The 23,327-nt window shown below is 41.0% G+C and overlaps 4 protein-coding genes across 6 annotated transcripts; 1 reads left to right on the forward strand and 3 right to left on the reverse strand.

Moving 5' to 3' along the window:
- Nucleotides 1–6,415: 6,415 nt before the first annotated feature.
- mmp21 (matrix metallopeptidase 21) lies at nucleotides 6,416–10,652 on the reverse strand. Its single transcript, XM_026351713.1, has 7 exons — nucleotides 10,513–10,652; nucleotides 9,506–10,410; nucleotides 8,797–8,936; nucleotides 8,560–8,701; nucleotides 8,184–8,441; nucleotides 7,908–8,080; nucleotides 6,416–7,058 (listed from the first exon to the last, which is right to left on the reverse strand). Exons 1-7 carry the CDS (start codon nucleotides 10,650–10,652, stop codon nucleotides 6,753–6,755), a joined length of 2,064 nt encoding a protein of 687 aa, XP_026207498.1. The 3' UTR covers nucleotides 6,416–6,752.
- Nucleotides 10,653–11,296: 644 nt separating this feature from the next.
- On the reverse strand, nucleotides 11,297–14,051 carry uros (uroporphyrinogen III synthase). Of its 3 annotated transcripts, none has more exons than XM_026350669.1 (10): nucleotides 13,969–14,051; nucleotides 13,401–13,499; nucleotides 13,227–13,310; nucleotides 13,039–13,135; nucleotides 12,871–12,945; nucleotides 12,408–12,482; nucleotides 12,224–12,307; nucleotides 12,007–12,092; nucleotides 11,823–11,921; nucleotides 11,297–11,727 (listed from the first exon to the last, which is right to left on the reverse strand). In XM_026350669.1, the coding sequence occupies exons 1-10, from the start codon at nucleotides 14,017–14,019 to the stop codon at nucleotides 11,581–11,583; spliced, it is 897 nt and encodes a 298-aa protein (XP_026206454.1). In that variant the 5' UTR covers nucleotides 14,020–14,051; the 3' UTR covers nucleotides 11,297–11,580. The 3 variants fall into 3 exon arrangements, with proteins under 3 accessions (XP_026206454.1, XP_026206455.1, XP_026206456.1); XM_026350670.1 differs by having other exon boundaries at nucleotides 13,401–13,484; nucleotides 13,969–14,016; XM_026350671.1 differs by having other exon boundaries at nucleotides 13,401–13,475; nucleotides 13,969–14,014.
- Nucleotides 14,052–14,335: 284 nt separating this feature from the next.
- bccip (BRCA2 and CDKN1A interacting protein) lies at nucleotides 14,336–16,820 on the forward strand. Its single transcript, XM_026350516.1, has 7 exons — nucleotides 14,336–14,531; nucleotides 14,932–15,006; nucleotides 15,101–15,181; nucleotides 15,286–15,372; nucleotides 15,496–15,683; nucleotides 16,007–16,175; nucleotides 16,347–16,820. Exons 1-7 carry the CDS (start codon nucleotides 14,391–14,393, stop codon nucleotides 16,515–16,517), a joined length of 912 nt encoding a protein of 303 aa, XP_026206301.1. The 5' UTR covers nucleotides 14,336–14,390; the 3' UTR covers nucleotides 16,518–16,820.
- A 630-nt stretch (nucleotides 16,821–17,450) lies between these two features.
- Nucleotides 17,451–22,960, reverse strand: dhx32a (DEAH (Asp-Glu-Ala-His) box polypeptide 32a). Its single transcript, XM_026351611.1, has 11 exons — nucleotides 22,450–22,960; nucleotides 21,558–21,751; nucleotides 20,590–20,962; nucleotides 20,257–20,496; nucleotides 20,074–20,167; nucleotides 19,831–19,980; nucleotides 19,020–19,211; nucleotides 18,752–18,892; nucleotides 18,471–18,661; nucleotides 18,207–18,397; nucleotides 17,451–18,017 (listed from the first exon to the last, which is right to left on the reverse strand). Exons 1-11 carry the CDS (start codon nucleotides 22,756–22,758, stop codon nucleotides 17,819–17,821), a joined length of 2,274 nt encoding a protein of 757 aa, XP_026207396.1. The 5' UTR covers nucleotides 22,759–22,960; the 3' UTR covers nucleotides 17,451–17,818.
- Nucleotides 22,961–23,327: the final 367 nt, after the last annotated feature.

The following is a 23,327-nucleotide window of genomic DNA, read 5'->3' on the forward strand; positions in this document are numbered from 1 at the left end:
TGCATGAACATTAAGGAGGAGAGAGCTTCTCCTCTGAAGACATAATTATCTCATGGTTGACACACAACACTTCCTGGAGCATAGGTTAGAATACACACCACATCCTTCAAGGTGAAAAGCATGCAATATTTATTTTACTGATACACTATTTGCTACGTAAAAAAAAAAGTTAGCAAAAACCAGCCAGAGGTTCTAACATAATATAATCTCTTTGACAGTGACGTGTGAAATACATTCCTTAGCTGACATTCATGAATAATGGCAGCCGTTTGGAGAAGAACAACTCTGAGGTCTATTTTCAAATCAGTTTCAGCTGTGGTGCTGCAAAACAACTACCCTGCTGTTTGTGCTGTCTGGAAACACATGTTTCCCGAGCACAGGACATTGAATCGTGTATGTATATATGTATCTTTAAGGAAAACACTATATCATACATGTAGGAGACAGGGGGGAAAGGATTTTTAGACACATAGTGACAAATAAAAAATGTATAATTCATATTGCAGCATGACTAAAAAAGGTGACAACATTTCGTTGGGCTTCCTCGGAGTAGAATATCGGGGTCAGGGTCGCAGTTCATGAATAACTGTGTCCAGGGTCAGTGTGAGAGGGGCAGCCTATTCTCTGTGTGGGCTGGGGGCCTTGTTAAGGGTGCCGAGCATGGGGAAATGCTCCCGTAGGCATCTCAGAGACAGATGAAGCCCTCACAAGGCCAAGTGAGGACAACATACCGGCCCTCTCCACATGAATACCGAGCATATCATTGTTATCTTTGTAGTTTTGACCATCATTTTTTATTTGTTATGATAACACTGTTCTGAGAAGGTAACTGCTGAGGCAGGAAACATGAGCAGATGATACATGTAAGACTGGTTGGAGAAGGCAGAGAATCTAACATGTAATAACTTTATAGTGAATTACAATCAACAATTTACATGTGAATCTTTTGGAATTTCTTGGTATTCTGCATTAGTGGAGTTTGTGGTTCTGAAGCCATTATGTGTTTTGGGTTATTGTCCTGTAGCATCACCCGATTTCTACAAAGTTGCAGCTGATGTACACACATTCTCACATTATCCTGAAGAATAAAGACATAAAAGGTTAAATTTTACTAAAGATTTACTATAGGCACATTTTATTTGTTAAAACTCTTGACTTAGATGATGAATTAATGCAGAAAACCATGAAATTCCAAAAGAAGAAGAAGCAGAGCATGGCAGAGCTGTGAGAGGGAAGTCTAGGTGAAGCAGAGTGGATTGATTTTGAGATTCATGCACTATACTACACAATTTTCTGTCTGATCCGTTCCATTAAAGTGTTTTTGTGTGTTTCAAAAAGTATTTAAAAAATCCTGACTCCAGTCAGGAGAGGATGGAGAACGGATGGCAGCACCAGACAGAGACACATGGACAGACTGTAGTAGAAGTAGAATGGTATAAAGCATATATGGTAGGTACGTTATCATTGTGATGTAGAGAATAGAGTCTACTCCGTTTTAAAATGAAATTACTATTATTAGTCTCCGTAGAGACTGTTGATAGGGTCAACACCACATACATAATACTCCCTAAAGACACGTCTATGTCACTATGATTAAGGACGACTCAGAAGATTTATCTAAAGAACTTTAAATCTAAACTCACAATGATAAATAAACAATCTTTATGGACAGGGATAGACTTCAGAAACTCTTTTACTGCATGCTGTAGCTAAGAACACGGGGGCAGAAAAGCCCACTGATGTAGTGCAAGTGGAAGTGTGAGTCCTGTAAGGGAAGGAGAGGAACAGGAATGTGTTGACCACACTGCACAGAGTCTCATTAGATGACCGCTTCACCAAAATTACAAAACAAACACACATTTACTCATTTATCTTGAGTAATTATCTAAGTAAGTGGAAAGTTGATGTTTTTAACATCTGAAATATGGATAAATTCAATTTCAATGCTTGTTTTAACAACAGTACATCTTTAATTAAACATTAAACAGGAATAACAACTTGAAACTTGCTTAATTTTTAAATATATTTACGTTCAGTGTTTAACTTTCCCTTTTTTGACAAATCCTGCCACAGCACGTATGTTTCCTGTCACTTTCCCAGGCTTAAAATGGAGGTGGTGGCCTGGCAGTCACTTCTGTGTGGCCAAGCGTGGGACAGCCTCCCCCCCCCCCGACCTGCAGCTGCCACTCAGACTGACATCCTGAGAAAGCCCCTTGTTTTGTCTCTATAACTCCTCCTTGCCCAAAGGTCAAGGTTCAGTGGGAGAGAGTCCTCTATCACATATGGAGGGAAATGAATGGATTGCTTGTGTTTGTTGGGCGGATTGTTTCCAGTATGATAAACATATCCACGTCCACACCCACGCTATTTGTTTATCAGGTATTTAGTCAATACCTAAATGCCTCATTATGCATGAGGCTACACAATGCTTAATTACACTTGCATGATTTGGATTCCTCATTCAAATTAGTCTGTTTGATACATGGACTATTCTCAAGAGAAGACATATAATTACTGTACTATTTCCATTTGGTGTAGAGACTCCTACTTACATGTGTAACCAAGAAAGGATATAAAGTCAAAGATAGTTGCTCTATCATCTAAAAAAAAAAAAAAAAAACTGATTGTACTGTAGTTTTTCACCATGCAAAAAGTGTTTATTCTTCCTAATGGTATAATAACTGCATGGAAGTTTGGGTTTGTCAATTCCAAATCCTACTTACCTCTCCTCAATGTTAAAGATCCTCCGTGAGAAGCTCTATTGCTCAAAACTGTTTGATGATAAAGCTTTTGAAATAGTGATTTGAATGTGAAATTGAGGCAGTCGTGAAAGCATCAGTCAGTGTTTTTCTCTTTTAATGCAAACTTCTTTATCCAGGGGCAAGAGGAAGCAGAGAGGGAAGAAGCGAGAGAGACAAACACATGTTGAGGAACATCTGTTTGTGCATGAGTGTGTATGTACAGTGCATGTGCATGTACACATATGCACAACTGCGTGTCTTCTCTTGCTGAGTGAGGTGAGAGACTGCTTGATTTTTGAACCACTGTAAACAAGCCAGAGCCTTGTTAACGATGCCACTCAGAGTTAATACGCAAAACAACTTTCAACTCCAAATCCGCTTTTCAGGAAAGTCTGAATTCCACACTTATTACCGCGGGATAAATGCTGATCTGCACTCTACCTCCGTGTGGCGGTGGAATCTCTGGCAGCAGCAGCAGCTACAGATTCCTTTTAAACATGAAACATAGCCAAACATAGCACATAGTGTGTATATAACCAGGTAAATGTATTTCTATAACCTGTCATTTTAGAGGAAAACACATTTACTAGCATTTCCACAGTCGGCCTCTGACAACAGGAGACACAGAGTATGTGGAGAGGATTCTCCCCTTTTTAACACTCCTCTAATAAAACACATTCTTCAATATGTGCTTGACATATTCAAGAACTCACAGAATTGCAGCAGAGGCAAACGTAGCGAGCTGTAAACCAAAAAGATGCTTTACTACTTTACTTCTGGTGCATAGCCACACATTTTTCAATCTGAATGAATAAACAGTTCCGTTCTGTGATACAAAAAGTCAAATATGCTTTAGGGTGATTTACATGTGAAAACAAAATGACACTGAAAAATGAATGCCAACATGTTCAGGTGAACGGGCCCACAAACTGCAACTTGAAGGTCCAGAGAGCAGTTCCAAGCTGAACTACTTCTGCGTGTTGACGTTGCCCTCTACTGGCCCATTTTGTTTTCTGTAGCAGAAAAGATGACTTATGTGAATGACCTACATGAATGCACAATATTTACTTACATTTTATTACCGCTTTTACACAATAACGCTGTCAGTGCTGTGATCTGTTAAAGGTGCAGTACAGTCTGATGGAGACCAAGTGCTGGTGTATGAGTGCGTTCGGGATTTGGAAATATGAGAATTCAGAACACATTGTCTTCAGGTTTTGGGACACTGCCCTTTAGTTAATATCAGTGCTATTTATCATACTATGATATGCATAATTGTATTGTTTGCCCTTAGTTTTTAAGAGTAAGTAACCTATAAGATGTTAGATTGGCCCTCCACCAATTCTACACACATTTTATACACAAACTTACTTCATTCATGGGAAGTACTACTCAGCCTGTTGAATACTGTTGCACAGTGTGTTCAGTGGGTGTGCAGGGGCTCAAACAGAATAGACCTGGGGTTTTAAGTATGTGACTCTTCATCAAGCAGGGAGGGACTATCAAAAGGATTTTTTTTTCAAGTTGGATTATTGGAAGTGTAGGATACAAAATCAGTATATTGATGATATTAATTGATTAATTCATTCATTAAGGAGATCACCTTCTAACATCCTTAACCAAGCTGAAAACAATTAACAATTAAGGCGCTTTCCACGCTGTGACATGGTGTGCAACGTTTACATTAACAATTAACCACAAGCAATATGCAACAACCTCAAAGACTCCAGTTCAACTTCAGTGACACCAGATTCATTTACTGTCAAAAGGCCACGACGCACAGTGGGAAGCATTTAGTCCTACCGTGTGACGTCACAATGCGTTAAACTGAATATAAAGATGACTCAGGTGTAATCCAGTGAAGCTGCCAGCTCACGGAATAGTGGCAGTCAAGTCAGTCCTCGTGGTCTTCATCCTGTTCCATCTGTTACCAGTGGATGTTTGTTTTGGCACGTTGATTATCTAACTTCTTAGCTGCCTTATGTTTTATTTAACCAAAAACATTCCCAAACCTTTACTACAGGAGGCACCAACAACAAGCAGAGTGCATGGAGACATCTCAAAGCAAGGCCCCGCCTTTGCTTTAATACAGCTTTAATACAGGCTAATATAGTAAAAATATAGTAAAAAAATAAATAAATAAAATAAAATAAATCTCATATTTGTTTCAGTAGACTTCCTGACAGCTTATTGTCCCCACAGACAGACAATAAACGATTTCCACAGTGTGGTTTGAATATTACACTGTATAAGATGAAAAAGAAATTATTAATAAGAACTCAAATGAACAAAAGTTTATTTAATTTTTTTATAAATCTTTTAAAAGCATCACACTATTTACATGTCAGAGTTTGCTTAACTAACCCCATGGTTCATGCAAAGACACATTGCCGTGTGATATTCAGCTGAAATGATAATAGAAGTGTTTTATTTCAACATTTTAAACACGACTTTGAGACAGAAATGAGGCTGTAAGTTCTCACATCTTGGCTGAGTTTGGGGAATTTTTTTTTATTGCATGAATGTGCTACAGGAGTTTTATTCAATTTTCCTGTTTCTGAAGTGCCTCCCATGTGGATTCCTGTGCCATGACACAGGTTTTTGTATCTCTCTGGGGCTGCTGTGGCTCGGGCTCCATCAGCATGACTGATCTCATTTATCCTAGTCGCATCCAAAGAGGCCCGCGGTGTAGGGAATGGAGCTTCAATAGCAGCACTGTTAGTGCAAAAGCACAGATCATTGAGCTGTGCAGTGTGGCAGCCGGGGACTCGGATGTGTGAAAGACAATTTGTGTTTAGGATCTCTCTGTATGAGGAACTCCAGGGTGCAGGAGATGTATGGCGCTTCATAATGGGATAAACAAACAGATCACAAACCTGCACTGCAGTGCATCATCTTCTGTGCAGGATTCAATATTAGTCTATCAATAATTCCTGCTGAGATGTCAAAAACACAGGCGTGTAGTGCAGCAACAAACATATGGCATGTTAGATTCAAACAAGTCTAACTTAAATCTGAATTACAGAGTATTGAAGTGATCGTATTCCTGTGAATACCACATTTTGTGTTGCAATTATCAGTTGTGAAGCCCCAGATGACCCACTTCTATCTACTCACTCAAATCCTTGAAATGCCATGAAAATTACACAGGATGACAGAATATTAGAAAAGCACGCATCTGCAGCAGGGAGCGACGAACAAGGCCGTTTATTTGTGTGCTGTTAATGCCTTCACAGAAAGAGAAGCTCGTTCTGTAAATGTGTGAGCAGACTCATCATCTCATGACGTTCGTCTCTGTTGCTTCACACACTATGTCATTTTGTTCCTTTGATTGTAATTGATTTCTGCTTTAATTCATTAATATCGCCTATGGAGCGCCTGGAGCACAACGCTAGTTATCTGGGGGCCCACCAGGAGCTTAATCTCCTTAGATGAGTTGAATTAATAAGTGTTCTAGTAACATATTGATTAAAGAATCAATGTCTGTTTCTTTACACCATGTTCAGATGATTGCTGTAAAACAGTACAGCATTAAGTAATAAGACAAATTCCATTTTCAATCATTTTACTTCAGTACAATAGCCTCTTTTTTTACTGACAACGTGTAAATATTTAACATGAGCTTTCATAGCTAGAAGGCAAAGAAATGGATCAGTGCTTTCCATCACCTCCAGCTCTTTATTGATATATTTAAGAGTTTTACTCTAAATCAACTTAAAAATCCTTTTCTAGCAATATAGTGTGCAAATAAGAAAAAAAAAATCATCATCATTGACCTATTGTTCCTTCTCTGTGCCATTATTATCAATTATCAATCTGTTATAATTAACCAGAAACCACTGAAAACATGTGCTTAAAGGAAGTCAAGTCAACTGAGGTATTAACACACATCATTAGTCAGACAGATACACAATAAACACAATAAATAAGACAACATGTATACACACCAACAGAATCAGAGAATCTGTCTGTGACATCAGTAGAGTTTATTACATTTCAGCTTCAGCGCTCTCAGCGGGTTAGTTTGAGTGCAGTGGGATGAACGTCGCAGATGTCGAACCAGTGCTGATCCACCTCCTTGTGTGGCAACAGGCCATTCCGTGGCAGAAAAGGCCGGCGCCGGCGATCCCGGCTGCCCACCACCTGCCAGAAGCGCGTGCCCTTAAGGAGAAAGACGGCATTGTGGGTGTAGGAGAAGTAAGCAGCGTCAATGTTGCCATCTGGATGGTCCCTGCTCGCCACTGGAGGGAAAACATCTTTGATGTTTTTGGGGAAGCCTCTTGCCAAGCTGTTGGCTTCCACGTCGAATGCATACACCTGTTTGAACAGATAATTGTTCCCCTATTATATAGAAATCAATCCAATTAAAACACTCAGATCACAGAGGACGTGCAGCAGGTTTGTTTGCATGAATACATGATCTCATCGTGCTGAGAATTAGCTTGGTAAGTTTTTGCTTGGTATAAATCCACACTTTCAAATTATACAAATGCCATTTGTAATGAGTAAGAAGTCAGGGCTGGATTAAAATGTGCTCCAGGGCAAAACTGAGCTGTTGGCCCCCCACTGAACATTAATCCCTGCAACCATGGCTCCTGTTTGTGTTGTGCAAAGACACAAGTTCAGGGAGATATTCAGTTGTCGGTCAGGGGTGATTTCCCTGCTTGTTACTACCTTTTCAAATGCTCCAAACATACACAAACTATGAGGGCCCTGATGCTGCTGTAATCCACACCTTTGGTAAACAGCAGTGTGTCCCCAGTGTAACACCTTCCATGAATTATATGTGTACCCCTCTGCAGCTAGTTTCTTTTAGTTACACAGTAACTAGAGTTATAAACCAGCCACAATGGTTAATTGGTTAATGGATTAAACACACATTTGGAAATCATGCACAGATTGATCTAGATTTTGACACAGTCCCTGTTAAATTCTGAATGTGTAAACTTCATGGCACCTCCTACACTGATATTCTCTGACAAATTTGTGATTAATCAATAGATGCAGTTTGCTGAACTGTGGAGCCTTGAAGTGACACTTTACCTAGTCTGCAATCTTGATTGAATCACATAGTCTAACCTAACTAATCTAATGATTCCTATGGGTTTCCTTTGCACCGCCTTTATTTGTCATGCACTAATGAGAAGATAAGGATGCCATTCTTACGAGAGTGTTTTTGAAGAAGTATATGAGGGAGTCCCTCCTGTCGTAAAAGGCTGTGTCAATGGGACCAGATACTCCTGGGAAGCCTTTGGAGATTAACATTGGATATCGGTGACCTTCTGGATCCCGTTGAAACACCTGGTCGTTTTCACTGTTGTACCTCCAGAACTGAGTACCTGTCCACAAAAAATAAAAAAGGAAATGATCAAAATGTCTCTTGAGAAACTGTTTACCCTGTAGTTTAGTGAAGTGTAATATCCTTAAATATTTTTAAACTACCTTTAAAGAAGTACATAGCATCTCTTTTTCTTGACCACACATGCACGTATGCATCCACTCCATCCACAGGAATCCCGCGCCAGCCGACCTGCAGGGCAACTGGGTCTCCATAGCGCGTTCGGTTATTTTTGTTCTCATACAACCAGTACCATCCGTCTCTCATGAAGTAGGTGTTAAAGCGTATGACGACCTCCCCATAGGGTGTCTTCTCCTTTCTGATCCAGTCAAACACTGTGTTGAATCGACCTTTACAGTCACCTGCACAAAGAGAAGTGTGGTTTTCTATCAGTCAGTCATTTGGGTAAAGGGCACTGAACTTGTTTACCTCTGGGTCTGTGTGTCAATATATCCACAAGATGGTGCTGTTACAATGTACCATAGAGGTGCTGTATGGCTTTCCTGTCCATCCAGCCCATCTCAAAGCCAGATTCGTTGGGCAAATAGCTGGGCTGCATGATAGATCCAGGTCTGTAGATGTGGGGAAGACCCAAGACATGGCCAATCTCATGAACTGCCACCTAACATAAAGCAAATAACAGTGTTGTTATTAATAAAAAGCTTAAACAGAATCACTTCTCATTGTTTTCATGATAATACTTGAATATTCCTTTACTTTAAGGAGGCTGATCCCACTGCCAGCATTGGGGGCAGTGAAATGTTCATCATCATCAAAGTGGATATCACCCAGGAACCAGGCATGGGCAAATTCCTGACCAGTCCCATCAAACCTCTGATTGCATCCAAGATGTCTTCCTGTGTGGATTAAAGTGACAGATCATTTTAGTTTTAATGCATCATTTTCTGTTTAATAGCTTTTAATAATATCTTAAACCAACATATTCCATCTCTGTGGAACTCTGATAATAGTTATTAGTGCTATCATTCACATCTCCTCTGTCTCAAGGGCATGCAGATCCCACACATCAGAAAGATCAGACCCTACCTTTAGAAATTTACAAAACAAATCATTAAGGTTCTGGTCATATCTTAGCTTGACTACTGCAATGTGTTACTGACGGGGTTACCAGCTGCACCATTAAACCCCAAACTCCTCTAGATGAGGGGTTCAGCAGCATGTCTCATTTTTGCTCATTCAAACACTTAACCTTTTACATTTTTTACTTGCCTGAGAAAGAAGTGTCCTTGCTTTGTACCTTTGGATAAAAGCATCAGCCAAATAACTAAAAGTAAATGAAAACTAAAATCTATTATTGCACTTAATCTGTGATACACATTTTCTGTAAATATGTGATTTGGCGAGAAACGATGCACATTGGCAGTTTTGCTGGTGTTGAGTTCCATATGTATAAGCTCAGACTCACCTGTGCCAAATCCCAGCCTGATATCCACATCCTCCAGCGGAGAACGTGTGTCCTCCACAAACTCCAGCGGAGACACTTCACTCCACATCCTGAAGGCCAGTTTAAGGATGTACCGCTGTTCTTCAATAGACAGCTGGCTGCTATAGCCTTCTCCTATCAACCTCCATCTCAACACTTTCTTAGAAAACGCCATGTAACCGCTCTCACTCAAATCTCTCTTGTGCCTGCTCCTGCTTCTGGACACAAGTGTGGCAAGGTGACGTTTCCTGCGTCGCACTGCTTCACTCTGATGCATGTTCCCGCTGATATTGACCGTTTGATTGACCACGTTGGTGTGTGACCTGTTGTTAAGAGTGTTGTTTGAAATGTAATCAAATACGTCGCTTGTGTTCATATTAATGTCACTAGAAATGTTTGCGACAGCGCTGTCTGTGCCATTAAAATGAATTGTACCATCTTCAGAGGAGTTTGCAGTTCCAATGGAAGTGTCAATGGTTAAGTTGCTTGCTGTGTTGTTACTGTCAGTCTCATTGAATATATCACTGAGACCACTTTCAATATCTGGTGCACTAGTGTTCTCAGGTGTTACAGAGGCAGTCAGGTCAATCTCCTTGTCAGGGACCCCACACCTTGGTTTGTTCATTGCCACTTTGGTGGCCTCATCAAACACACCTGTCACAGGCAGGCCCGATATCTGCTGAAACTCTTTAAGTGCTGAAATGAACGCTTCGCTCTCTGTTGGTGTATTGTAGTCATCTTGATCACTCTTGTCCCTTGAACGAGCCACTGAGATCCCCTCCTGGATCGTAGTGCCAGTGAAGTCATTCAGGAAGTCATCGTTGAAAGAGGCGTCTGAATCTTCGAACTGGATCTCCTCCCAGTTCACAGGCTTGAAGAATCCATATCTGGAGAGAAATATCTGTAAGATATATGGGTTGAATTAGATTTGGGTCCTGTAATTTATTGTGAAATATATAATCTAATGTTAAATTACCTCTGCTGTATACTTGTCGGTTATAACCTCAGCTTGATGAGAAATAGGGGCCTGCACATCAGAATGATCCCGATTGTGGAAAAGTTTCTCTGCATCAGCTGAGCTAATGCTCGTCCAAAAAAGCAAAATGATCAGCTGGATAAAAGTCAGCATCGTGGTGTTGGTTTACTCCTGAGATTATATGCAAGTGAGATGATGGCAAGTAAGACGCCGCACTATTATATAGGCAAATCCTGAGTTTCCCGACGCCCATGTGTTAAGGTGCGACTCTCTGAAGGTCACTCACTTTGCTCACCTTTGTGTGAAAAGTAAACCTCTCTTTACTAACTACTCGACTGAATGTATGGCTGTGTTTTACACACTCCACTGGTTTTAAATGGACTGTTGTTGACCTGTGGAAAGAGGCGAATCCTTTTCTTTCATGTGGACAATGACAGTGCTATAGGGCAGCTATGACCACTGCCAACACCTGCTCTAAATAACAGGTCAGCCTACAGGAGGAGGTAAAAGACCTGACATCATAGCCTGAAGACAACAACCTCTATCTCAATGTCTGCAAGCCTAAGGAGATTGAATTGCACTTCAGGGGGGTACAGAGAACACACAGTCCTGTCTAAATCTATGATACATATGTGGAGAGAGAGAGTGATTTTGGCCTAGAGAAGAGCCTGAACAAGCCAGATTGATCTGCCTTAATGCATTGCTGTGCATGTGTAAATACACCTCTTCACTCTCGAATTAAACAGTTTGAGTGTTTAACAATGAATAACCACTGACCAGATCTTCTATATCATTAATATAGCTGAAATTTATTATCATAAACAAAATTTTACATTGACTCTCATGAACAAGTTTAACATAAATACTGTAAAAGACATTAAAAAAAACATTCTGTTGGCTTTGACTTTCTCAGCTCCTTCTCACTAAATATGGAGCAAAAAGCTACTTTTTCTCAGTGCAAACAAGCTGATGTGTACATCGAAAACTGGCAAGATGAGAAGAAAAGTTAGGCAGACGAATGACAACGCATAAAGAGAGACTGATGAATAATAAACAAACAGAGAGGAAAAGGTGGATGGAATTAAGTACTGTGGCCTGTGGGTGATTCTTGTAGAGCCTTGGCTATCGCTGCAGCCAAGTGTTCAGCCGTTGGCTTCGCTGCAGTGCAGCTGACACACAGGCCTTCTGCTGTCATGGCGTCTCGTGTAGTAGGCCCTATAGCCGCAAACTGGAGGCAAAGACATTTAAGTGATTGTTGATGACTGTCTATGTAGCACTGCAAATTAATGCATTTTGATGTGTGTGACTATAAGGAAGCAATACCTTTATTTGCATCAGCTGTTCACCTGACAGCCTCTGTACCACTTTCAGGCAAAACTTCACTCCTGAGGGACTGAAGAAAGCTATGCTGGCTGGAGTCCCCTGTACAGCACAAACAGAGAAATCAAGTTCCTGCATTGTGTTTTGTTAAAAACCTCTCTGAACTGTTAGCGATGTGGGGTTTTACCTGCTCCGTGAAATAATTCATAAGATTTTTCTCCAGATCTGGATGTTCCGCCGTTTGATAGACAGTCAGCGTCTCTAGAGGCACTCCTGGAACAAAGACACAGATCTCCACAGTGACAAAAGTAATGCAATTACTATTTTATAATTACTTGAACCCCAGTGGGACTTTTATCACCCTGAGTTTTAACCGGGGAGTCAAAACAAGGGGAAATGCTTACCATTCTCCCTTAAAGCCGTGGGCAAGACTTCTCTTTTGATTGAGCCACAGGGGAAAAAAAGTGGTGGAATATTTGTGTCCTCACCTACAATGATAATTAAGTGTAAGGTCATATTACTTTTCAGGACAATCATAAATGTTCTATTAAATGAAACCATATGTGAGAGTATAAAATCATATCATACGTTCAATGATTACACGTGAAAGAATTTCTGCTGTCCCTGTTTCCTCGCCCAAAGGCTTCAGTCCCAGACTTTGTACTGTGCCAGAAAAACAAGGACAGGACACGGTTTGATTCAAAGATATAATAATTACCCAAATAATTAATCTACCACAATTCATTTAAATAAATTCTATAACAAAATAGACAAATAAATAAAAACTGACAACAAAGAGATCCAACTGTTGATGTTTACTATGAAGAAAGAAGGTTAAACACACGTCAGGAAGGTGCTGCACCTGCTCGTTTCCTAAAGGCCACATACATCCAGTGTGTGTCACAGCAAACCGTCACTTGTGTACAACCTATTTCCGAATGATTTCACGCATGTGTGCTAGCACCAGGTGCCTGCCACACTCTGCTAGAATTAGCATTAATGTGACAAAGGTTTATGAGAAGCACCAAGCACAAAGATACCAATAACTCACCTAATGCAGCGGTTGCTTTCCCAACCACATAGATGGACTTGGAGTTCCACTTGTCTCTCACAGCGTTGTTCCACTCTAAATGAATAATTATGGAAATATACAACATTCAATAAGGTTTTCAGGTGATTGAGACCATTATACAGTATCAATGAAAACATTTCCTCTCACCTTCCCGTCTTTCTTCTGGTCCTAAGCACTTCTCCACAGCTTCCACCGCCCTTGGACTAGTAAATACAAGACCTCCATATTTTTCTGGTTGGAAAAGCTTAAAAATAAAGACACCTTAACCAACCAAGAACACATGAAATATAAAAACATTAAGTATATAAATTTTACACAGCAATTGTATAATTTACCTTATCTGACAAGGTGTTCAATGAGACACATTTAAAAGACAGCACAGGAATTAGAGTTGCTTTGTGACCATGTGATGCCAGCTCCTGGAGAATCAAAATAACTCTTCAGTCAAATACAAAGCATTTAAAATTTAAGTTGAATTGCCATAGAAAACTAGTTAATAGTGACTCTACCTTAATGTAGGGATCGGTTCCAGACTCTGTATCTCTTGGCTCTTTGAGAAGAAGTACATTCATCTTGATTATGACCTTAAAACACAGGATGGGAAAAGACTACAAAGGATGATTATAACAAGCTAGGATAAAATATAAATGCTGCAAGTCAGAAACTTTAAACTGCAAAAATGCTGAAGACACTAAGACAGTGGGTGTGAAGGGACTGAAAGCTAAGCTACACCCTAAAACTGTCATATGCAACCTGCTGATAATGCAGTGGAGTCGAGACGGTTATAAGATTGTGCATTAGGAGAAATAAAAAGCAGTGACGCTACAAGTTTTCATGAAATCACAGGTAAAATGTTTTTAGCATTAATGTCATCATGTTGGTTATTGTTTACATTAGCAAGACAATGAGTGAGTTTAGCTAGTTTAGTTTAGTGTAGCTAGAATATTCACTCTCTTCACATAACATGTCCGTTATGCCCAACGATGATAAACGACACGTTTATGTTGCTCGTTTGGTACGAAAATATGATTTATACGATGGTCAAAAATACAAAATATTGCACAGAACTTGTGCTACCTTGAGTTGTTCATACAGCTGAACCCCAGCCGCGACCAAAATGCATAACATTGCACAGTTGTTTAAAATGCTATTTAAAAATCCAAGCATAAGTATAACTTATTATTTTAGCATTACATTATTAAAAATGACGCATTAATAATAATACCATATAATGAAAATACATGTTTACAAGCATACGTTCGACGTTTAGCAACATTTTAAAGACCTGCCACCCCCTTTTATTAACATGGTTTATTCCATTTTGCCAAGCGGCAACAAGCCGACATTGTGGCTCTGCACGCTGCTGCGCGGCTACGCAAGACGTGTACGTTTGGAGCCGTAATGGCGGCTTCAGGGTTTAAGTTTCTTAGCTGCTTAGCTGTGAGGAGCTGAACTGTGAACTTTGCCCTGCCCACTCGCTTGACACGCGTGTTTGTAGCATGGCCTCATCTGCGAAAAGGAGAGCAGTAGGTTTGGGTGAAAATCCCGATGAAAGCGAAAACAGCTCCGATGGGAATTCAGAGGAAGATGACGATTTCGTTGAGGAGGATAGCGATGCATCAGAAGAACAGGTTAATGAGGTAAAAATAGAGTTGGTCGTTTATTGGCCTAGCTAGCCAGCTAACTTAGCTAACTTAGCTAGCGGCTAACGTTAACAGGAAGCCACATGGGCAGTGTTTACTACTGCTGTCAGACACGCTTTAAATGATATTTCTAGATGAACTTGAATATATCATGTCATAAGTAGAGCTAACCCACTAACAATAAATATAACGTTAACGTTATACTGTAATTACTTCACTCCTCAGAAGTAGTTCACGTCATAAGGTTTACTTCAAAGTAGAGTTTCTAATTCAATTTCTCAGAAAGTACATGAAGCAGCTATTTATTACAATTACAAAATTAATACTTTACATATAGACAGACTTCCTTTTTTCTGTTGTTATCAGCCTCTCTGCTTTATAATGTTTTCACATTCAGGAGGTCATTGTGGATTTTGAAGCCCATGCCATTTCACACAACGACTTCAATGGTCTCAAGAAACTCTTACAGCAGGTACATTTATGTTTAGTGTCCCAATAAACAATCTCACGGGTGTTAGATGTTGGTACGGTCTTACTAAAATCACCTCTGTTGTGTTTGGATACAGCTTTTCCTGAAGGCTCATGTAAACATATCAGAAATGACAGACATCATCATTCAGCAGAACCATGTTGGAAGTGTCATCAAGGTGACTTTTATTCATAAGTTTAATGTCCTCTCAAATTTCACAGCTGACATGCTTTAAGAGTTTCACGTCTAACATATATTCACTTCTCCCTCCACTTTGTTCAGCAAGCAGAGGTGCCAGAGGACAGTGATGACGACGACCCTGATGAAGTGTTTGGCTTCATCACGATGCTCAACCTTACAGAGAGAAAGGTAACGTCACTGATGTGTGCACACCAGCCTTACGGGTTACTTGGCAATCATATGCTGTGACAGTGTAGAACATTAATACATGTTTGGAACAAGTTAATTTTAGGTCTCTCTATGTGTTTGCAGGGTGTTCAGTGTGTAGAGGAAGTGAAGGAACTCATCGTGGATCAGTGCGAGAGCAATTCCACCCACAGCATGACCGAACAGCTGCAGCAGATCCTCAATGATACCAGCAAACCTGTGGGGCTCCTGCTGAGTGAGCGTTTCATCAACGTACCTCCACAGATCGCCCTCCCACTGCACAAACAGCTCCAGTGAGTTCTCCTGGATATGTGTTCACAGTACTGGTATAAACGTAGCATTGATCAGTTGCCATTGTATTTGAGAGCTAAGTGATGCTGCAACAAAGTGGTGGAGTTATACTTAATGTGAGCTGAAATTGCATCTGTACCTACAGGGTTGCTGTTGAAGTTCTGAAATTGATAAATGATTACTTATGCTTCTTCTAGCTAAACAAGTATTTGTAGTATCTCTGCTGTTTCATCGGGAAAAATCAAAGCATGCTGAATCATGGCCAAACTCAATCTTTTGATAATGTGGACTACAGGAAAAAAAAACCTGTAATTATGCTCTCCAGGGAAGAAATCGCTGAGGCTCAAAGGACAAATAAACCCAGTGGGAGGTGTCACTATTGTCTAATGATCAGCAAGACCTGCAAAGAGGCAACCAAGAGTATCCCAGCTAGAGGAGGAGCTCCTAAAGAGGAATACATGTTTGTCAATGCAGAGGAGGAATTTTTTTATGAGGTAAACTCAAGTAAATGGCCTTATACCATGTGTTTTGTCTTCTGACCATTATTATGATTTAATGCATTTGTGTGTCCAAAAAAAAAACTAGAACTAAGTGGTTTAAAATATTTGTATTTGTGTCTAAAAGTGTTTTATAAGTTGTAATCATGGTTTGTGTTCTTCTTCCAGGAAGCCATCATGAAGTTCCACTACTCGGTCCAGGAAGAGGCAGACTCATGTTTGAGCGGCAGGTGGTCATTTGATGATGTACCCATGAAGCCTTTCAGGACAGTGATGCTGATACCAGCAGACAGAATGCCTGCCATCATGGACAAACTCAAAGAATACCTAACTGTGTGAAGCTCTCAATAAACTAAGACACATTTACACACGGAAGACTTAAAGGCTCATGGAAATGGTTTACTGTGCTCTGTGCCTGTAGAAGAAAGTGCCAGCAGAGCAAGGTTTGCAAGCCTGTACATGTTTGCACAGTGACGTGTACTTTTTCAGCTATTTCAGCTTTTTTGAGAATTACACATTTACTTTAGATAAAAAAAAAAAAGAACAGTATATACTCTCCTAATACTGTAAATATGTTATATCTATACTGTCAGAATAGGAACAGAAATACACCACCAGTCATGTTTTTACAAAGACCTTTGTTTATAACAGAATTATGAATCTAGACAAGTCAAATGCTAAATCTATTGTTTATGACAACAGCTGATAGAAGAGAGAGAGATGGGTCTTCAATGTTTAAGTCAAATTCTTAAATGGTACATCTCCATAAATTTACCAAATTGTTAAGTTTGGGGTTTTCCTTCGTAAAGCTTAGTGAGAAGCAGATTTTCACATACTGGATCTGGGTTGTTGATGTTAAATCAGACTTTGGCATAATCAGCAGCAGACTCTTGAATGTGATTTGTGCAAATACACCATCCTCCGGACAATTTAATAATAAATGTGTTAAACATTTGTATATCTTGACAGTAATTTGCTTTCTTAACCCAGCAGCACGTCAATTCATACTGTTTATGTCCCAAGTCCACACCCCGCAAAATATAATAGCTTGAAAAGAAAGATGCTCTAACACCTCCTGAAAAGGACAGGTTTACATAAGAAATTAGGAAAAGGAATTAGATGACAACATGAAAAATTACTTCTGCCGCAGCTTGTACATCCATCAAAGTGTTAGCCGATCTATTTGAATCAGTCTCTTCACAGGGGATGTGAGAGGATGTGCTGTTATTCCCTTCAAAGGACTACAACAGACAACATCCATCTGCAGGCCCATTGTTAATCATTAAAGTCTAAAAATCTGTGTCCCTGCATCGCCACATAGTGTTGGAGAAGAGAACAGAGCAGGAGGAGGGTAAGGAAACTTCTACAGACGCTAGAAAACAGAAACGGAGGCGACAGCTGTTGTATTACACCCAGAATGTTCACTTTTATATAAAATGACTCAATACCATCCCCTACTGAAAAGGTCAATGTGCACAAGACACTTTCAAAAACACTTCACAGTTTTCTCTTAACACAACTATTAGGCAATACAACAAACCAATTTTGCAGTCTGGTTTGCATTTGCTAAATATTTTACAAGCGTATGTTTGCATTTGATGATAAAACCGCAGATACGTTTTTACATTTATGGTTTCAGATCACTGAATCACACATCTGTCATAAGTCTGCACTGCCACTTCACAGCCACTGTTGCCATCGCTGATGACTGTGGTGGTTTTTTCATTCTCATCTTTACATTTTTTGGATCCATCTGGGTCCAGGATGTCTTGCAGTATGTCTTTGCTTTCGCTAGGAGGCAGATTGTAGAAGAAATACAGTGGTGCAATTTGAATGAATCTAAAAGGAGAACCAGATATTAGATTTGGAAATAGTTAATATAAGTAACAATACAATTAACATAAAAAAAAGGAGTGAAAAGGGAACAGATCTGAATTAAATAGTGCCAAAGTAACTAATTTTTACCATAATAAAACTTATGGTACAATGCAATGCTTTGAAAAAACATTTAAAAAAGGTCTGACTTACTCTTGAGGGGAAATTTCAGTCACTGTTCTTATGCAGTTGTTCTCTGACAGGCTGTACTCATGGAAAACGACCCACTCGGGCAATCCCATCTTGTGTGACTGAGCCCCGTAGCTGGAGAGTGGGTGCACCTGGGCCACGTGCTTGTGCGTCAGAATAAAGTAGTTTCCAGAGCCGTCAACATCTCGACCAATCTATGACAAATAAAGACACGTAAACTTGTGTAAAGGTAAATTGCTGCACTGACTTAATATTTATCTTGTATACCTGCATGAAGAACCCAGCCAGCAGAGCTCTTCGGATGTTGAGGGCGTTGGCCTTGGTGCCAAATGACGGTTCAGAGATGGGAAGCTCAATCCTGTTCAGAGTCTCAGTCAACTCGGATCTAATGGCTTCAGCTGTCTTCAGGGCAGAATGATCCAGAAAATAATCCTGGCACCACTTTTCAGCACTGAAATCTGAGGGAAGGCATTCTCTACAGTCACATTACAGTACTACAGTATGTACTGTAATGTGATTTACTGGTTGTGGTCACTAACTTGTCTTACGTTGTTCTCTCTGGCTTTGTTTGAAGGCATTGTAGATGTTTATGAGGGTGAAGTGATCGCCTTCAGGATGCTGAAGCTTTCTGTGACACAGGGCGGCCTCGTGGCTCATGCCAGCAGGTGGCTCCAGGAAGCAGCTTGGAGCTAAAAGGTGAGAAAATGACGAGGTCAACATCACTAAGAACAGCAACCCTTAACAAAGACCACCTGGTTCAGTGTCTGAAACTAGAACCCAGCCCCAGCAACCAAAAGCTCTTATACATGTACATACCTGACAGCATTGCTGCAATCGTCAGCATCTCACTCACGCAGTCAAACTCGCAGGATGCTAGCAGAGCTTTGGCCATCTGAGGGTCTAGAGGGATTTCAGACATAATGATGCCAATCTCAGACAAGTTGCCATCATCATCTAAAGCTGCAAGGTAGTCCAACTCTTCCAATGCCTGCATGAGACCCTCGGGATCTGCCAAAAGGAACACAGAAACATTATTCAGTGTTTCAACCATATACTTAAATCACTGAGAAACAAGAACTCATCAAGTAAAAGTGCAGGAAAAGTCTTTTCTTTGCTTAGTGTATGTAAAAAAATTTAAAAGTATTCAATTCTACACAGGAAAACATAATGATTTATGCCCATTGGAGAGACATATCAGAGTAAGTAACATTTATGCCAAATGTTGGCACAGATTTCGAGATATAACAGGACGTTTGGCTTGCACGTCATCTTCATTGTCCTGCACTAACGAGACATGTTGTATAATCATAATAATTAATGAGCTGCCCTCTTTTAGCCTGTTCTGTTCTGTTCATGTTAGGCAGACGGGACCCTGCTACTAACAATGGATAGTAGCAGGGTCTTGTCAACTCAGTTAAGTCACGGCTGGCTAGGCCCAAACAGCTGAAGAGAGCAAATTCATTTGTACTTCATCTCGCCAAAAAACTCTCCTAAAGACACCTCTCTGGTTGTGTGCAAGGGTGAGATTGAGATGCCTGCTGATGCCTTTGTTTGAACCGTAACCCAAAAATAAAAATGCTTGTAATCATGAATCAAGTTTCAGTGCTAATGTAGAAATCGACGTCACCTGGCCTGTCAATGAAGTCACAGTGTCTAAGGCCGGCTATCTCCATCCTTTTGAGGAAAAGGACTGTTGGTGTAATGTTGGATTCCAAGATCTGTGGAGAGTTCTCTGCAGGAAGCTGTCTCTCCTCGGGATACAGGCAGAAACATTTCCCTAGAAAACATAAAACTACAGTAAGACATTGACGCCAACCTTTTAACCATTTGAACTGGATAGGAGCTGCTACTGTTGAGCTGGCAGGCGTACCTGTTGGCCCGCACAGCTGCCTGCGCACGTCTGCCTGACATTGACTGATGGGTTGAAGAACCTCTGAGTTCGCTCTTATTCTTGGATTGTACACCTGTAGAACAAGGTTAAATCCAAACACTAATTCATGTCCACAGAGTGTCTGGGTAGATGTCGTATGTCTTACTGGAAGTAATAACTTGCCATTTTCTTCTGAACTCCAGTGTCAATAACAAAATTGACAGACTGTGCCGCCCACCACATGTCTTCTCCTTGTTGGGTAGAGAGAAAAACTCTCCTGGGCTTCTTGGAGCTTGGCTGCTCGGTCAGGACGTGCAGTAGACCTCCCTGACCCGGGCACAGGACCACAGGCACCATCTGGCCCAAGTTCGAGCCCAGCCGGGTGCCCTCTTTCCTGAGGATGCTGTGGGCACAATGCACCTCCTGCAGAAGAGTTTTCAAGCAAAGTAAGAGAAGATGCATGATGTTAGACCAGATTTAGAGCTGCAAGCTTTGGCCCACTGAGTAATGTCTTACCTCAGCGGAGGCTAAGAACACAACAACATCTCCATCCTCTTTGGATCGATGGAGCTCCAGGACCAGTCTCAGTGCTGAGTAGAAGTAGTCTTTGTTGCCACTGTTGCTGTGGACCACCTCAGGAGGACGTGAGGCCTCTAGACTGATGACCGGGACGCCGCCGTAGCGGTTCAGCAGCTTGTTAGTCATGGGCGGGACGGCAAGGACAACCACCCTGAGCTCAGGCCTCTGCAGCAGAATGTCCTTGAGGAGACCTAAAAGGACGTCTGTGCTAACTGTCCTGTCGTGGACGTGGTCAATAATAATGACCCCATAGTGCTCCAGAAAAGGATCTGACATCATTTCTCTCAGCAGCATATCATCAGTGCAGTATCTAAGTCAGAAAAGCCATGAGATGTCAAATTAGAGCTTTTTAACCACACAAACAAGCAAACTGTCACTTTTGCTGAGCCTTATTTTTGGTAAACAGATGGTTCGAGCTGCTACGTGTTCTGTTCTGTGCTGCTCCTCCTGGTTAAATAGAGTTTATTTGTGCTGCTCTCTCTGCTCTCCTCTCCTATATTTCACCACTGCATGTTATTAACCTTGTGACTTTTTCACCAGTAGCTGTGCTTCTTCCTCTCCTCTCCGTGTGTTGTTGCTTATTTTTTTCTACTCGGTTTTTGGGAGAGAGTTTTGTTTTGATGTAAATAAATTTAATGAAATGCTTTCATACCATACTTGATTAAAAGACATTTATAATGTTGAAAAACTAAGAAAAAGCTGAAAATGTTGCATTTAGAAAGTTGGAATCAATGAATAATACAGTTTCACTGACGCACAGGAGGTCTGTGGGTAAACATGCATGATGTGAATGAGGAAGACTAAAGACTGAAATACATTAAGACTGACAGAGACGATATTAAAGAGTCAATCAAGTACACTGCTGCTGGCTGTGAAATAGACAGACTGAGCGCTCGTCAACAAACCTCAGAACAGTGTCAGCTGAGCAGCAGGTCTCCAGAGGGATGGCGTAACCCACTTCGTGGCCTATGTTGACGTCCATTTCATCAGCCACTCGTAAGGCCAGGTCTACGGCCTGCTGCTGGTGAGTCTGCGTGCACACAGCCATGCCGTGCTGGTACTGGGCAGACAGACAGAACTCTGCACACCACTGAGGGATCTGAAAGAGAACAATCACCTCATGTTCCTCACTTTTCATGTCTGTATGACAGCGAACTAATTCTGCACAAAACACAACATTTGCTCTTCACATCAACTCAGTCGTGAGTGGAGAGCATCTCTGCAGGTCTGTGCAAACAGCTTTTGTTCAGGCGCACAGCAAAACAAACAGTGACAGCAGATATCCTATGGTATTATCGCTCATAATGCAAAATTGCTTTGGCAGCATGTGGCAGCTCCAGCGGATCAGGGCACAGCAGCAGGAGCTTTTGTGCAGGCTGACAGGGGTTTGGACAGTTTCACAGTGACACGACAGCATCTGTTGAACTGAACTGGGCAGCGTGGTTCACGCAAGTAGCAAGTAGGAAATAAAGATCTGTGTCAGGAGAGTTCATGAAATACACTTTGCTGTTAGATGAAAAATCCAATTTTAGGGATGTGCTTCTCATTTCAATCAAACCTGCTGTTGACTGAGCATGATGCAACAAGCTGCAGGCAAGTCAAACAATGTGCTGATGAATGAAAACTGAATGTCCACAGAAAGAAGGGGACAGTAAACAGAAGGAGATTCCTTTAACTAAGGTCACAAGAACCGTCCTGCTACTGTGAGATTAGTGTTTCACCTCAAAGTAAATGAAGGCTGGTTGAGAACTTACATTTAAATTTTCCCCTCACAAGATATTTAACTTCCATCCTCACCTGTGTACTCCTCCCAGTCTTTGCTGTCCCAGACACAAGAACCATTTGATTTTTCGCCAGAGCATCCTCAAACTCACGCTTGACCTTCCACACAGGCAGAGTCTTTCTCTCTTTTATTAATTTGTAGTAACGCGAAGAAAAGGGCAATCCATCGAAGTGATTTAACTCCAGATCCTCTCCAAAGGCAAACGAATCTCCCCCGGGACATCCTTCGCTTTCAGAGTAAATGTCTGGCTCCGATGAATCATTTCCCTCCGACATGATGTACCCGTTTAAATGAGGACGAGCGCGCTCCAGCTGCGAATCCATTCAGATGAAACCCGAAATGTTCAAAGCGCCGATTCTCTGCGTTTGCGTAAAGTTTGTACAGCCTGATCTATATTTGCTCACATGCACGGAGCATGTTTTAAATGCTATAAAATGACATTTAATGCGCCGTTCAAAGTTTGGAGTGGGTTTGTTGGAGAGTGGCCGACACGCCGTGAGCACCGGTGCGCAATTTCCATCTCCAGCGTGGCTTCACGTGTTTTGATTTGCGCAGGCCTTCACATTGACTACTGATCAATGTCCATGTGCCTCTCACAGCAAATATGATCACATGGTCACGTGTGAAGGAGCGAGGACGCTCAATGTGTTGGAGCACGATTAGTCTTTAATAGTCTTAAAGCGTCTTTGTTTAACTGGAACATGATGGAAGTACTTTACACCGCACAATGATGACTTCCCATATCTTAGCCTGCAGGATAACAGGGTGGAATTAATGTCAGAACTATAACAGAAAACATCCACTTAATAATCAGAAGTAATTAAATCTAGGTGGTCCATGAAGTAGACTCTTTAATGTGAAGTACATGATTAAAACACTTGAACGCATCACT

The sequence above is a fragment of the Anabas testudineus genome, chromosome 19 (assembly GCF_900324465.2).
Source record: "Anabas testudineus chromosome 19, fAnaTes1.2, whole genome shotgun sequence".
Lineage (NCBI taxonomy): Eukaryota > Metazoa > Chordata > Actinopteri > Anabantiformes > Anabantidae > Anabas > Anabas testudineus.

Excerpts from the sequence above, each read along its gene's own strand:
- mmp21 (XM_026351713.1), bottom strand. The coding sequence starts at position 10,652 with ATGCTGACTTTTATCCAGCTGATCATTTTGCTTTTTTGGACGAGCATT. Across the intron at positions 8,702-8,796 it reads GTGGGATCAGCCTCCTTAAA|GTGGCAGTTCATGAGATTGG; the intron begins GTAAAGGAATAT and ends GCTTTATGTTAG. Across the intron at positions 8,442-8,559 it reads AGCCATACAGCACCTCTATG|GTGACTGTAAAGGTCGATTC; the intron begins GTACATTGTAAC and ends CTCTTTGTGCAG.
- uros (XM_026350669.1), bottom strand. The coding sequence starts at position 14,019 with ATGTTATGCATTTTGGTCGCGGCTGGGGTTCAGCTGTATGAACAACTC. Across the intron at positions 12,093-12,223 it reads CACGGCTTTAAGGGAGAATG|GAGTGCCTCTAGAGACGCTG; the intron begins GTAAGCATTTCC and ends TCTTTGTTCCAG. Across the intron at positions 11,922-12,006 it reads TGAATTATTTCACGGAGCAG|GGGACTCCAGCCAGCATAGC; the intron begins GTAAAACCCCAC and ends TGTGCTGTACAG.
- bccip (XM_026350516.1), top strand. The coding sequence starts at position 14,391 with ATGGCCTCATCTGCGAAAAGGAGAGCAGTAGGTTTGGGTGAAAATCCC. Across the intron at positions 14,532-14,931 it reads CAGAAGAACAGGTTAATGAG|GAGGTCATTGTGGATTTTGA; the intron begins GTAAAAATAGAG and ends TTTCACATTCAG. Across the intron at positions 15,182-15,285 it reads ATGTTGGAAGTGTCATCAAG|CAAGCAGAGGTGCCAGAGGA; the intron begins GTGACTTTTATT and ends CACTTTGTTCAG.
- dhx32a (XM_026351611.1), bottom strand. The coding sequence starts at position 22,758 with ATGGATTCGCAGCTGGAGCGCGCTCGTCCTCATTTAAACGGGTACATC. Across the intron at positions 20,497-20,589 it reads TGTTCTTAGCCTCCGCTGAG|GAGGTGCATTGTGCCCACAG; the intron begins GTAAGACATTAC and ends ACTCTTCTGCAG. Across the intron at positions 18,893-19,019 it reads GATTGCAGCAATGCTGTCAG|CTCCAAGCTGCTTCCTGGAG; the intron begins GTATGTACATGT and ends CTCACCTTTTAG.